Below are 15,863 nucleotides of genomic sequence, written 5' to 3'. Positions count from 1 at the left end.
CATACAGAAAAGACAGGATGTGAGAGAGTGCAGTGAACCTTTCACTTTCTTCCCTGCCAGCCTGAATCCCCAGAGTGGAGCCAGATCACTTCTTGTTCTTTCTGTGCGCTTTCTTGTGCACCTGTCTGCCTTTCTAAGCTGTGTTTCTCAGGATATCAAAATCATTTCTGCTGGCTCTTTCCCTCCCTCCCCTCCTCTGTGTCTTTTTCACTTCAGCAAAATAATTAAGTATCATCATCGCCTTCTTCCCCTGACTTCTGTCCTGTTTTCTAACACCCAGCAATGCTCCATACTGACCTCTGAGTCTCCAACCTTCCTGTAGAACACCTCGTACAGGATGATGAGGCCATTGGGGGAGCGAGGTGAGTTCCATTTAATCAACACATAGGGAGGCTCTGCCGTCACTATCTCATGGGTCACAGTGCCTGGGATGTCATCTGCTTTCTCTGTAGGTACGAGACATGAAGAAAAAAACGTGTCTTGATTTGCTCTCCTTTGGTCCATGACTGCTTCTTGTTATGAAACTTTGAGCCTCAGTTTGTGATCAACATGAGGGGGAAGCTCATTGTGTGTGCTCTGTTAAGTCTGCCTACATTGTACACTCAGTAGCCAAAATGACAATACAGATGAGCTGACCCCTTGAATATTACAACTTAATGATGAGACGATGTTGTGCATATATGTGAATTACACATATAGTTTCTCTCACCCTCGGGCATGGTTCGAGCACTGACATAGGTAGCCATGCTGCAGCGCTTGAGGTCTGTCGGATGGTTGCAGGCCATGATCTCAATCTTATAACTAGTAAAGTGGTGCAGGCTGGAGATGACGGTTGACTCCTTTGAAAACACCTTCAGCTCCACCTAAAGACATAAGACAAAATTGAGTTACTCCAACGGCAAAATAAAGCAAATTTAAATCAAATCATTGCTCTCTTATAACTGGAAATGTATGATGGCAAACAAAAAATCAGCATCCACCGATGTTGACGACAGAACATGTGTTTGAAAAAGAAAGGTGTGCAAAGTTTTTGATACCTTTGATCCTTCCTTGTCTTCATTGTCATCTAAAGGGCTTCCTGTGGTGGAGCCAAACACCAGACTGGGGGCTGTGGTGAGGAAGAGGGTGCCGTTTGCAACCCCTACTGAGCGTCTCCGACGGGATGGTCTGCAGAAACAGAGGAACGGGGAGAGCAGTTAGAAAAAGTTAGAGGAATTTTATGTGAACTACACTGATGGATGGCAGATGACAACATTCACAAAGTGTAGCAAGTCTGACTGCATGTCATTTATCTATAAGTACCAGCTACTGGAGGAGCTGCCAGCCCTCACCACTGGGTGGTGCCAACAAGCAAGTCCACTTTCATGTCAGTGATTATGGGTGTAAGCGCACAACAAAGGCCATAAACTTAAACTAATCAAGACAAAGAAGATCTGCGGTACACCTCTGTTTAAGGACAGAGAGAATCAAAGTCTATAAATAAGAAAACTTCCTTCCTTTCAAAATTATCACATAAAGTGTCCTTGAGCAGCAGTGCACTTTACCCTGAGCTGCTGTACTGAAGCCTATCCCTCACTGTCAGGAAGTGTAGCTCTGAGTTAATGTTGAACCAGCCCTCACTCAGGTAGGAGAAAAATAACAAAGCTTCCTGCATCCCTTTGCGTGATGGAAAAAGAGAGCACGAGGAGTTCTCTGTGCACCTCGGTACGTGGAGCTGACCTTGGTCGACGGGTTCAAAATGCAGCTGAGGTTTGTGAGAGTTTGAGTGTTTGTGTGTGTCCAAATGGCAGTCTGCATGACTGCACCCCTGACTGGCATGAATGATAATGGGCACAGTAATCACTCCCCTAGGGGAGTGGAGGGAGAGACTGTGTGTGTGCAGTATGTGTGTGTGTCTTATTGTGTACGGGAGAGGGTCGGGGCACCAGGGTCCAAACAACCAGCACCTCCCATCCTAAGCCCCCCACAGTTGTGCCCTGTACAAAAACAAGGGTTTACATAAACGCCACACACAGTGGCCACAGACACAGATGGGCAAGAATGAGTTGGCACGGAGCTGAGTGGAGACGCTCGTCTTAGGGGCTGCAACAAAAGACGAGTGATCTGGTCTGGTTAGTTGGAGGGGCTTCAGAGTTGCTGCTTCATGATCACAAACAGCAAGAAGCTCTTCTCAAAGCTTTGACTGATCACTGTTAATCCTCTGAAGATTATATATTAGCCATTGTGGTATAGAGTGTCTGACTAGAACACAAACTTTGAGCTGTTTAAGAGTGTGAGTCATCTACATTTACAAAGAAAGATGAATAAAACGGATATGGATGTGTGTACCTGCTCTCAAAGACTTCATTGTGGAGGTAGTTCTCAAAGGTCTTGCGGTACTCTATCTCCTCTTGCTCTTTCTTAAGCTGATTGTCTGTCTTGGGGCAGGCGCAGCACCTTCCCCCTGAGGTGGGTTCTTCTGTATGGTTCCACTTCTGTTCGTCCTCACTGTCCAGGTGGGTCGGAGTGCGGGAAGGCAGCTTCATTCCTGAGCATTAGAGACAGGTGTGAGGCAAAGCCAGACAAACACACGACCAGTGAGCAGCAGTTGATTTCTTTGGTGGACTTAAGGAAGGCCCCCTGTGGATGCTTACCTTGTAGGCAGTAGTCAAACTTGTACAGGTCGCTGTCCTCGGACTGTTTACGGCAGATGACCCGGTAGTGGGTGATGTTGCCATTGGGGCTGGTGGGAGGCTTCCACTTCAGGATGATCTGAGAGGAAGAGTTGGAGGAGGAGATGGGGTCCAGAGGTACAGAGGGCTCTGAGGGATGGAGGAAGAACATGAGAGAAAAATGAGGATTGAGTTGGATTTGTAAGATTAAAGCTTGCATCCACACCAACTCAAGTCATACACGTGTTTGACTGGACGCCTGTATGCTTTCTTTCATGATGTCACTCACTGGAGGCATTGGTGCGGACGTAGATGATCTCGCTCTTAGCTCCGTGAACCTGGTGCTCGTCAGAAGCTGACAGCTGGGTTTTCACCATGACGGCATACTGGGTCCAGGGTTTTAAAGGTCGGATCAGATGCCCCGGATCCTCAGACTTCTTAGCCTCGGTGGGACGGGGCGGAGGCTCGACATCAGCGATCGCCCAGCTGTTAGAGCCACATGCGTCCTGTCCATCGAACTCCGTCACATTCCTGTATGGACTGCAGCAAGTGGGGAGAAAGAGATGAGGACAAATTAATCAACAGGTAAGAACGAACGATGAGCAGCATCAAATTAACTCATAAGAGGATATTTTACATATTGAACACAGCAAAGATAATGGATGTATAGATTTCTGTACAGATATCTGCTGTATGTAGCAATGAAAAAAAAAAGGTTCAAGACTTGAGGAAACCCTCTGAAACACACAGACCTCTTAAACTAAGTCCCTTGATTTCAATACAATGATCTTCTATTAACTTTTATCTTCAGTGGATTTCATATTTTATGTGACATGGTATGGAAACATTGTATGATTAATTGTGAGATACTTACGCTTCTTTGTAGAGAACCATGAAGCCCAGCAGGTCTCTGAAGTCCAACGGCCAAAATTGCTCCCACCTCAACATAATCATAGTCGACGTTGTCTTTACGAGAGTGAATTTCAGCAGCTTGGTCTCACCTAATGGATTGAACAGACTGTGGTTAACACATGCATTTGGTGTTGTGGAATTTTCATAATCTTATATATATATATGTATGTAAGAATGTTTATCTATTTTATTCTTTCAGTCTAAGTGTCAAGTTTAGAGTAACTTCATCCCGTCATCTGTGACGGGCAAGTGTCAGTGTTTTAATCAAGGTCTCTCCCCCTGCTCCTGTCTTTATCTGTGTGTTGTGACCGGCTTACTGTCTCCAGAACTAGAGCACAGCTCTTTTTCTGAATTGTTGTGTTCCTATTGTCCAAATATGGTTATCTAACTTTAGTGTCGTCTTTGGGGGAATAAATACCATGCCTGGGCATTTGTCTGATAGAACTGACTTGGCATTGCACTGCACTCTCCTGCCTGTGTACTGTCATGTTATTTCTCCTTGATCAAGATCTACATAAACTATTTCAACGTAAGCCGTCAGAGTCTCCTGAGTCTTCTGTGTCCAGTGTCCAGTTTGTTGCTGAATTCACATTTGGTACAAGGGATTCTAAAAAGCAGGAGATCATACCATATCAATTCTAAAATCATAAGTCTTAAATGTAAGTTATCTTACAGGAGGCTTGGTCCCCGTTGTTGCGTACAGCGATATCATTCTTTTGGTTGCGGTCCTTTGTTCCTGACACATCCTCCATCTTCCTGATTTCAGACATGCAAAGTTTGGAGTTGTAGTGGAAGAACATCCGACCATTATGGATGGTTAGGTTGTGTTTGGACCAATCCCACAGTTCACGTAAGTTCTGGTTGTCCAGCGCATAGAAGGCATAGACACTGAGAAAGAAGGAAGTGAGAGGAGAAAAGAAGACATTAAACACACTATATATTGTACTGTTTAAATGAATCTGGAGAGGAGCAGGAAAAAGATGACTTACTCTGCTTCTAGATGCTCCCCCCTGATGATGCGTAGCTTGCGGAGGAAGGAGAGGGAGACCAGGGCGTAGGCTCTTCGAACAGTGAGGGAGCCTGTGATCTCCTCAAGCTGGCCCAAACTAGCCTCCAACTCCGCTGCAATGTTAGCTGCGAGGAGATAGATGTTTGGTCACATAGGTAGCCAAAGGGGCGATAATCACATTTAATGAAACACTGGACAAACAGAAGAAAAGTTGTAATGACAAAGCAGACAGAGGCTGAGAAACAGGAGTGAAGGTAGGTAGGAGACAGATACGGTAAAGTGGGGGAAGCAGAGCCTGGACAGGAGGCCCGGCAGGTGGTGGTGTGTAGTTGTACTCACTCCCTCCTCGAATCTTGATGATCATGCTGCCATGGAGAACAGTGCAGCCTCTCAAAGCCTGGGCTGAGGTAACTGAGTCGATCGTCTTGTTTCCCACACACAGTTTAGGACACAGGCCTGCGCATGGTGAGCAGGTCAACCTGCACAGAGAGACACAAGCTCTTAGGACTGTGGATACTCTAATGAATGTTGTGTAACTTTGTGAGTAATTACTAGCAGAAACAGAAAGCAGATAACTTTATTAATGCACATTATTACAAACAAGCACGTTATGCGCATGAGATCATCTTCCCTCACATATTCCAAAACAACCAAGGCGGTAATGTTCTCAAGAGCTATCAGCTGATGTCACTATATTTTTCACATGACAGGCAAAGTGTTGGGACGCCCAGAGATGTGACGCGGGTACTCGCATGAGCAAGCTTTAGGGTAAAAGGCAAACAACAAACCGAAGGACAAGAAAATACCATGAATGTTTCTGTGTGTAGATATCAGAAGTGGAATGAGGCAGGATTGAATGGTATGAGGGAGGAATGCTCAGTGACGTACTGGTGTGGCGTGGGCAGTCAGGGAATGACATAGAATATCCAAACAACAAGGCTGAATCTGTTCAGCGGAGTTCAGCTAATAAACGTTTCTTCAGCGAGTGAGGATCTTTGTGCTTTTCAATGTGGTTAAGTTCTTCCTTTTTTACTTCTTTTTAACATTTTCTATGACAAAAACTGATCTTGTACAAAAAGCATACCCTTTATTTGATTGCTCTGAGTGAATTGATTCCTTCTTTGAAGCAAAGAGATAACATTATTCATGAAATTTCTGCTTGAACAACTTACTTCACAGTGGCAAAAAGACATAAATAACAACACCAGTGAGTGTGAAGTCCCTCAAAACGATAACGGCAAATGAGAGACAATCAAACAGACTCAATTAAATGAGCGAACTGATGCACTCAGAGGTGAATCTGTATAATTCCCTCAATTAATTTGATATTTCGCATAATGAATCCATAGGCTTTTGGGAGGGGAATTAGATTAGGCATCTCTCATCCACATCTGAGCCCTCTTCTGTTTTTTTTATTAGCACTGGGGGATAGAGGGGAGAGAGCTTTCTGTTCCTTTGCTTAAATTACTTCTGTCCTACACGGAACACACACGGATGCACACATACACACACACACACACACACACACACAGCGCAATCACAGACAACAAAAAACAACGCGACTGAAACACCAGCTGCAGCTCCCAACAGGCATTCCTCTGTTTCTCCCTCTCAGCTCCATGAGTGGCGTCCTCTCCCTGCAAACAAGTGCTTGGGCACGTAATCACATACACACGCACACTCGCTCACTCATACACTGAGCAATGAGGCCTTGATAGTGCTGCCTTTCAGGAAATTCATTCACAAAAGGCTAGCCTTGTCTAGTGAGCAGCCATGCGCCCGCCACACAGAGAAAAAGGGACCCAGAGCTTCATTCACAAATGACCGCTTTTTTTTTTTCATCCAGAAGCTCTTTAAAAAGAAACATAATCCCTCTCTTTAACACTACCACCAGCCTTGACAATTTCAACTGCAAAGGTGTGCCTTAGATGTAAACTTAAAGGCTGCATTTTTATTGTTCAATATATTGCTTTTAACACTGCTGTATAAAAGCTTATCCACCCACTACATGTTTCTCAGGTATAATCTAAAAAGCTCAGTCACTTTCTACTCTCTTCAAAAACACGTGCATGAAGGCAGGGGATGCCAAGGGCTCGCTGTAAAGGATTTTGAAGCAGTCCAATCAAGTTTTCAAAACTCAAAATACAAGAGACAATGACATCAAACAGCAGCCGAAACAGGCTCCGTGTTTTAAAGCAGTCCCTGTGCACGGGGAGCAGCTAACAAAGGATGCTGTTGTTCACGACGGCGACCATGCAAGCTCTGCATGAACCGCCATTTGTAAGCTCACCCTGATTTAATTCTATGTTTATGCAGCTCTTATTATAATCCCCCTCTACAGGATACACACACACACACACACACACACACACACACACACACACACGCACACGCACACGCACACGCACACATACGCACACACAAGACTACACAGTCCCACTCAAATCATGTCCCTTCTTTCCCCTCAAGCAGCAAGGCTGTACTATAACACAGCATTCACCATAGTGACATGAAACAGAGTCCCAGGGGTGCTGTTTTTGGTCCTTGTCTGATCTTTCCTGTCCACGCTAAAGAGCCAAACTACCCATTACACACCTGGCTTCTCCTTGTTTCCGTCTTATCAAGCACTTAATAATTTACACCAATCAGAGGCCAATTCATTGTAGCCCCTGTATGACTTTTGAGTAAGTGGAAACACACTGTAATGATCTCTCTATTTTATGTCTCTCTCTCTCTCTCTCTCTCTCTCTCTCTCTCCGTCTCTCTTTCAGTCTCCCACATGGAAAATCGTACATTAAGCCTCTGAAAAGTAATGCTCTAGTTGCAGTGTAGAAAAGGGAGAATGTTTTGGGCTGTTGTACTGAAAAACACAGACACACAGGCAGACAGGCTGGGTCCAGCAGCAGCTCTTAAAGGGACAGTGTTTATCTGTCCGGCTGAACTCTGTGACTCTGGCTCCACGGTCTGTTAGAAGCATCTAGAACAGAGGCCGCAGCTGACGCTCGGGTTTGGTTTTGGACCCTGGCCGGGCAGAACCAGACCAAGTGCAATCATACACACACTCATGAATACTGCTGTACTACTGGGCTGTCATAGCATCCGGGAAAGATGAGCTAAATATTTGCAGTGGATGTAAGAGATGGCAACATGTGAAGAGAGGGAAGCTACCTGTCTGAAGAGACAGATAGAATGAAAAAGGTTTTATCTGTCTGTTCCTGAGCCAACTGTGACATATGTATCCTTATTCTATTCCCCTTTAAGATATCAAATTCTTATATTTGCAAATTACTAAAAAGGACGCCAGATGAAGGTAGGACTGAAATAATCTACAGGTCATCAGCGTCACAGAAAACCATGACGCAAACCTTTGGGTCTCCTTAACCCCTAACTGTAGAACATCCTGTCTCCTTGTCAATACTCATTGCTTTTTGTCTTGGTGTGTGTGTGTGTGTGTGTGTGTGTGTGTGTGTGTGTGTGTGTGTGTGTGTGTGTGTGTGTGTGTGTGTGTGTGTGTGTGTGTGTGTGTGTGTGTGTGTGTGTGCGTGCGCGCGCCTATGTACAATTTACAGTGTGTCGTCTGCCTGACTGTCTGGCTTCTACAGACTAATCCTCTGTGAAGATGCTTGTTCTTGCATTAACCTCACCATTGCAGCAAAACAGACACACAGAGCGCCTCATGTTGCAACTGCATCAGAATTCCGATAAAAAAAGAAGTCCTTATTTATCACATAATGTGTGCTTACATGTATAAGTAAAGCGCACACATGCACACAATACAAAGGATGCCATTCTGCCTCATGCCTCAGGGTGTATGACTGAGATTTAAAGCAATGTTCTTTTCGGTCTAAGCACCTGATAATCCCTGCAGGCTGGCAGCAAGCAAGGGAAAGTCAATCTCCCTCTCAAACACACACAGGCGCACACACATACACACTTACACACATGCACATATGTTTTGGAGAAAGTCTTGTTGAAATGTCCCTGCTATTTCCGCTGGGTGTACTCTTTGTGCATCTGAGATTGGAAGTTATTCCCCTAATAAATATAACTCTATGCATATACACCTCTCTCTGTCTCGACACAGTGGACACGTCACCCAGCATGCACCTGAAAAAAAGCAACCTGACAGCACAAGCTAATGAAGTCACAAACACGCTCAGCATGCACAAGTGCCCAAAATTCATGCACGCTCTCACAATGCACGTAGGCAGGTATACCAGGAACACACAAACACCATCAATCACCCAGCCACCTGCAACTCCAAGTGGCACAGACGTCTCCGGCACACAGGCTGCCCTTACCAGAGCAAACTGAGAGAAATACAGCCCTCTGTGCTTCGTCTGTGTTCCCATTCTCTCCCTCTACATCTCATTCCTTCTTCAAACCTCAGTAATGAATTCTTTGACTCTTTGACTAAAATGGTTTAAATTTGAAACTTCTTGGTATGAAACTTGACCTATGATAATGTTTTTCAATTCACTGTCAGCTTTTCACATTTCCATTGCTTGGTGTTTTATCCTCATTGGTCAAATGTGTGCATGCATACTTCATGCACGCCTCAAACTCCTACCTGGTCTCGAAAGAATGCAAACATGCATTTGTTGCTAAATATTGCCATTTAACAACAGCTCCTGATGCTAAAGGAGGAAGTCAGTTTTGCTCCTCTTCTCCCTTTTACTATGCACGAGAATGCAAAATAAGGTCATGCCCTTCCTTGTTGCACAAGCATACAAAGCTGTGTGCTAAACAGGACTAGGTGAGAACCACGCAGTTTCTGCTTTTACATTGTTGACACCTGGCTGACATGTTCACACGCAGCAATCTACAGTTAGTTTCTGAGTGTGGATACAATTTTGTTGCGGGAGTTCATGACCTCAACTCTCCTTAGTGTGGCCAGAGCATTCTTCGTTTCACTAATTTGCTATTATGTTGCATGAAATGATGTCACTTGGTGACCTACCTCACCCAGACATAGTTCAATGGTCCCTGACGTCCACCCGACATAGTTTGCTGGTCCCACACAGACTGTAAAGTTTATCCAGCTGAATAAATCTTTCAAGAGAAAAATAATTATCTATCTGGTGCATAAAGACAAAGGCACATTATTTATCCTGAGTGCACTGGTAAACACTGTTTTTTTAAACGATCAAAGCTTTGGAGTAAACAAAACACAAAAGCTGCTCCATGCTGAGATGAATAGACTTCTACACAAAGTCTGTGTAAAGTAGATTCAGTGGAAGTATTAAATGTGTTTTTTTAACATCTTAACAAAACTTTTGTAAATTCCAGTGTTCTGCTATTTTCTCTTTTCTGTAGGTTTGGTGAGACTCAATTAACGCAGCTGTGTGATCACTGAGAACAAAATGTGCTGGAAACACCAGGGACTCATCTACAGCAAATTAGAACTAGAGCACTTGTTTGCATATGAAATGATGTAGCACCATGCCTGTATGAAAACTTTGTACGCATAACTTTCTTATGGCATGCTGCTGTGTGTTTTAACAAATTAAGGGTGAAGAAATAGGTGCAAATAAATGCAGTTGTTGTACATATACAGACACATAAGTCAAACTATGAGTTCCCTGATGCACATTTTAAAAGTTTGCCCAATTTTTTCGAATACTTAAAGGTAAAAATTTACAGAAAGATGAAAAACCTAACACTGAATTATAAAAATGTGATCTCTCTCTCTCTCTCTCTCTCTCTTGACTAAGACACATTATCAAAATGAATACATAATGAATTAAAGCCGCAAGTGGTGATGAACGGGCCCTCGCACACCTGGAACCACTGCCAGATGTGCACCAGCGCCTGATGTGCACCGGCGCCTGATGTGCACCGGCGCCTGATGTGCACCAGCGCCTGATGTGCAGCAAGTGTTGCTGTGCCACACTTTATGAGGCCAAGGCTGAAACTGTAAGCATACGCATGCATTTTTCGCCAGGCCTGATACATGTGCAACTTTTGGGGAGTTTTGGGACATGTTGAAGGCTCTTAAAAGTCAATTTACTTTGGGGTTAGAAAGAAAGAAAGAAAGAAAGAAAGAAAATAAGAAAGAATCAAAGAAAGAAAGAAAGAAAGAAAGAAAGAAAGAAAGAAAGAAAGAAAGAAAGAATCAAAGAAAGAAAGAATCAAAGAAAGAAAGAATCTAAATCAACAGGGTATCAAGAGGGCTTTCGCCGGCCTTGTAGGTGCTCAGGCCCTAATAATGAACATCCATCCAAAGTGTTTTAGGCACGTTGTAACATAATAATGGGATTGATCCTATTTACTAGCTGAGAATGTCCCTCCTGACTTAGTTATTAACCTGCATGTTTTAACAGCTAACAGCAAACAAAGACTCAGGTGATGTTTTGCCTTTTCTTTGCTCCTCTAATACAGAATTTTTCCAGGCTGCTTCTCTACAGAGGACAGAGGACAGGAGACTTTCCATAAGGGGGCCAAAGACTTAGGTCTTTTTGTTTGATCAACTTCCAAACACCATCATCTCTTGTGTGCAAATGTTATTGAGTGTGTTGAGTGACCACAGTCCACTTGTTGTGTTGCAGTCACAGCAGGAGTGTTTGTTGTGGGTGACAGTCATGCCCCCGATCATGTAATGATGACCCTCATCAATAAAACAGCAGTGTTTATAGTGGCATTAAATGTGTGTGTGTGTGTGTACTATTGACATACGTAGTAGAATTGATGGTGGTGTATCCAGAAGGACACTCTGGAATACAGGCCCCATTGTGGATGACGTATTCGTAGCAACCCGATTCCCGGTTCTGGTTCAGCTTCTTAGACTGCTTGCACTGGGTGTGGAGCTCCTGCATTTACAACATTAAGCACAGAATCAGACATGTTCACTATATTAATGATCCAAGACCAAGCTAAATATTTCATGAGTAAACATTAAGAAAGCCAGAGATAACCAACCTGGCAGAAGGAGAAGCTGACGCAGCGCCAGCCCCTGAAGATGAAGTATCCAGCAGGACATTTCTCCACGCAGGTGTTCCCATGCTGGAGGTTCCTGCAGGCCACACAGCTACTTGCATTACCGGGCTCCGAACAGCCGCCTAGGCACTGGTCATGGCAGCACTGACCCTGGAGGCTACACGCACCATGCTTACAGTTGTCCAAGCACACTGGAGGAGAAAAGAAGGGAAGGAGAAAAGGAAAGAGGTGGTTAATATCGAGTTTGATCCACGTCATGTTTTATTGTGGCTGTCACATTTACATGGCAGTTCAGGGACAAGTGGAGGAACACTGGGTATTCCAGGAAATGTGCAGCTACCCTGCAGACGCAAAAATGTAAATGTAGGAGCAGACATTTATTTTGGTTTCGGTCACTCTCTCCAGCAGTTAAAGGGTCAAAAAAACATCAAAACAAGAAGGGGCAGAGAGAGCTTTAAAAACCCTGGTGTTTTGGTTTGCTCTGATCTGAAAGCATCAAGGAAACCACATGCATGTCTGGTGTGTGAGTGTGCACAAATGAATACATCTGCATGAGCTATAAACAGGTGGTTGAAGCAAGTCCTTTTAGGGCTTTTTAGCCTTTCAATGTATATATGATCAAAGAAAAAGTGGAACTGCTCTGCGATGTGAGGGAATACAAGTCTGTTCCTTTTTGACCCGTACAAAGTGGTTACACAAAGGTCAAAAATAACAAAACATGTCTATGCTGTGATGGGTTACAAAAAAAAGTGTGAACATATCTAGCTGGAGGCACTGCCTGGTGGAGTATTGTTGTATCAACAAGTTGAATACAGGGTACAACGGCATGACCTCCCCCTCTGGTTATGTTACACTGCAATACAGCTGCTGACCCCAGAGGTTGCCTTAATATTTCAGCTTAATTTACAAAAAAACACGCAATTAGAAAAACACCAATTAGCATTCTAGAGCACACTCAAATCACCCCCAGCTCTCCAGCTTTAATTTGCATACAAACATGCAATTGAAGGACCACTGATTGCCCACCTTGCGTCCATGAGGGAGCGAGTGCCCACAATTTACGCCTGATCACCAACAGCAGCTGTCTGCAGTGCCATGGAAACAACCTTAATTGCTAATAGGCCAGACATTATATGTCATGGGCCCATGTCGGGATTCATTTGACCTTATTGGGAAACAGCATTTGTTGAAGCAGCTGAGTGTCAATTGTGATTGGATTATCAGTCAGGTCTGACCTGTGCCCTGTAATGATCTAATAAACTAGTTGTTATTGCCTTTTTCTGTGAGCCGGAGGAGACTCATTAGATCTCAGCTTATACCAGGCACTGACCCTTTTATCAACTCCATGTTCTGACCGAGTGCAAACAAGATGGGAAATTATCATAGGTCAGAGGTTGGTTAGAGCTGAGTGAAGCGGAAGGTACGGTTTTAGACTGGCATCCGCTTTGTTAGACAAATGAAATCTGCAAGGGAAATAAGAGCAGTTAAAATAATCTAGTTTAGAGTTAAGGCAGCCATTAGTGTCTTCAAAAATAATGTATGCTCCTTGTGCTGGATAAACTCTAAACCATCAGTGACACACAAGTCCTTCCTTTTATTTGTGAATCAACCTAACCTTCAACTGTGTTTCCTCTCCATGACTCTGCGTGTTAATCACCATCTCTCACCACGTTTCTCACTATACTGTCAGCTCTGATATCGTGTGCAAACTGCACATTAGAGCACCAAAGCAAGACGCAGATCTAGATCAATAATAAGCTACACACATTTATAGGATTCTCTTCAGCCCATAACAGGTGGAAATAGCAGCATCAATGAACAAGAAGATTCTGCATTAAGGTGTATTATGATAAACATCCATGCTATTCAAATGATCCTTAATGTAAACACAGATAAAATAACTAAGATGTTCATTGTTGTGGTTTATTAAAATACTGTAAGAGACAGAGAGTAGGTTCAGAGTAGTACTTCATGTGCAGTAAGAGCACTGTATGTCAGCTTTCTGTGGATGCCCCTCTGTGAGGACATCACATGAGCTCTCACTGCCAAGGCTACAGCAAGGACCCCCCCTACTCGAGAGGGCTGCCCATTGTGATGCCTGAGTAAAAAGCAGAGAGGACAGATGGGGTTTTGACAGGGGGAGCGGAGGGGTGGGATAACAAGGCTGAAGAAAAGAACAATGACGAAAAGGGACGGGGGTCAAAAACGCAGAGGGGGAGGATGACTAACATAGAGAAAACATACTCTCTAACCTTCTTAGGTAGTTCATGCAGAGGTTGCTCTGATATATTTTCTTTACAATGAGCTGGAAAACCCACCGCTGCACAGAGTCGTCTCTGACCCAGAGAGAAAAAATGCATAGCTCCTCTCCAGCCCTCCCCCTCTCGTCTGTCTGCTGTGTGTGTACATGCTGTGACCACGGCATCGCATAACAGAGTGGGGAGGGCTGAGACGCTTGACGGATCCAGATCCAGCTCTGGAGATCCACGCCGGAGTGTAACTCCAGCCCCAGATCCACCCTCAGCTTCAGCCAATGTGTTTGCTGACTGGGGGAGGCAGCCATTCAATGGCCTCTTCCATGTCGGGGAGGAGAGACGCCCAGGGTTAACCCTGGCCTTGCTGGGGCAGACAGGGGGCAGACGCAGCCAAGTAGCCAGCATGTGACAGGAGACAAATCTGACAAATCTGCTGCTGCTTCTTTCTTTGAATCAGAGGAGCTTAAGACTGGATCGCAGCCACAAGTAAAGACAGCTGGAGTCTGTAGCAGCTTTAGAAATGTAATATAATAAATCAATACACTACTCTAGTGTTTTTGTATTTTTTTCAGGTATTATTTTTCCACTGTGATGTCTATTCAGCCTTTTTTTCCCTCTCCCGTTTAAACTGAGTAAAACAGGGTGCTCTAAAGGAGCAAAACACCCCTACTCCAGCAGCGTTATTCTCCATTCTGCTCACACTAGTGCCAGGCTACACAGGCTAGCCGCTATGCCAAACATGCTCCAGTCAGCTCACTCATTCATTCATCCCCTCCTCCTCCTCCTCCTCCTCCTCCTGCACTGTCCTCCTCTCTTTCCATCCTATCCACCACAGCCTCACCCTGCCCTGCACCACTATCTCTCCCTCTATCTGCCTGCCTGCCTTTCTAGGCCACTCGGCCCCTCCCACTTTCATTCATACAACGCCTTGTTTTGTTTTCATGCCGCCTGGATGGAGGTGGGGGGGATGCTGGAGGGAAGGAGGAGGCATGGATGGAGGGATGATTTTGCACATGCTTCAACAACAAGAGGAGAAGGAGGAGGAGCAGGCGGTAGCATCCTGGAGAGCTTATCTCTCATTAAGCTAAACACACACACACGTAAACCTCACTGTGTCATTCAATAATTTGCTTGGCGCTTCCCTACACACATACACACAGACAAACACACATACAGAGTTCCAGTAAGGGGTTTAAATGCAACGCCTGATCAAAGGTGTGTTGTGTTTACCTTTCATTTGGCCATGGCAGTAAAGAGCTCCGGCTGCTCCGTCCCCAGGGAAGGAACATGGGAGAAGCTGGGCAACCAATAGCGTGCAGCCACACACGGCAACACTTCCTGCTCTTAACATATAAAACCTCCCCTTTAATTGGCAGTGTTGTCTACAGGCGAAGTGCTGGGAACAATAACAAACACGTTTTTACCCCAGAGCCATTTACTCAAGAGAACACATGCATGCACACAATCCTCCAACCCTCACACACACGCACACACACAGCTGCTGGATTCACGTTTACTATATTTGGCCACAGTGGGAGTCCTAAGCTTCAAAAGCTTTGCTATAAATGCTTCAAGTGATCTGATGTAAGACATTCGCCCTGAGAGAGTAGAGGAGAGAGACAGGGGGAGGGGAAGGAGTGTAAACAAAAACACAGTGATTGCTGGGAGGGGGAGAGCAATATTGTCATCAGACGTTTCAACATACGGGTACACACTAGACAGCGCTCACTCACACATATACAAATACACTAAGGCAAAGGTCTGTTGTGTTTAGAGTGCAATGGCCAAAAGTAGAGTAACAGCAAAGGGAGGGGGAATAAGGTGAGTTGACGAGGGGTGAGGGAGAGAGATGAGGAAGGCAGTGTGAGGTGAGGAGGAGAGGAGTAAGAGTTCAGATGTGTTTTTCCAGTTTAAAAATATAACAGTCTTCTACACCTGAAACAGCTTAACATTAATATAGCCTGAAATTCTCACAGGATATTATATTAACATCTAATTCTAGCAAGACCTCTTTGTGTTTGATGTATAGTGAAAATAGCCCAATCCCAATATTACTAGCTCCACCCACTCTACATCTTCACCGACCAAATGAGTGAGCAG

General features: G+C 44.5%; 1 protein-coding gene across 1 annotated transcript in view; it reads right to left on the bottom strand.

Annotated features, from left to right (window-relative positions):
* insrb (insulin receptor b) overlaps window positions 1-15,863 on the bottom strand; it is an 85,097-nt gene that overhangs the window by 12,185 nt on the left and 57,049 nt on the right. The window contains exons 4-15 of the mRNA XM_034707035.1: window positions 11,491-11,699; window positions 11,248-11,381; window positions 4,912-5,051; window positions 4,553-4,697; window positions 4,237-4,451; window positions 3,526-3,652; window positions 2,941-3,191; window positions 2,634-2,801; window positions 2,329-2,527; window positions 1,038-1,167; window positions 710-863; window positions 298-446 (exon numbers count right to left, since the gene is read on the bottom strand). Coding sequence (XP_034562926.1) covers window positions 298-446; window positions 710-863; window positions 1,038-1,167; window positions 2,329-2,527; window positions 2,634-2,801; window positions 2,941-3,191; window positions 3,526-3,652; window positions 4,237-4,451; window positions 4,553-4,697; window positions 4,912-5,051; window positions 11,248-11,381; window positions 11,491-11,699 — 2,021 coding nt within the window. The remainder of the gene's footprint in view (window positions 1-297; window positions 447-709; window positions 864-1,037; window positions 1,168-2,328; window positions 2,528-2,633; window positions 2,802-2,940; window positions 3,192-3,525; window positions 3,653-4,236; window positions 4,452-4,552; window positions 4,698-4,911; window positions 5,052-11,247; window positions 11,382-11,490; window positions 11,700-15,863) is intronic.

This window comes from Notolabrus celidotus, chromosome 2 (genome assembly GCF_009762535.1).
Source record: "Notolabrus celidotus isolate fNotCel1 chromosome 2, fNotCel1.pri, whole genome shotgun sequence".
NCBI classification, from domain to species: Eukaryota; Metazoa; Chordata; class Actinopteri; order Labriformes; family Labridae; genus Notolabrus; species Notolabrus celidotus.
This window is presented reverse-complemented; position numbering and strand designations above follow the sequence as displayed.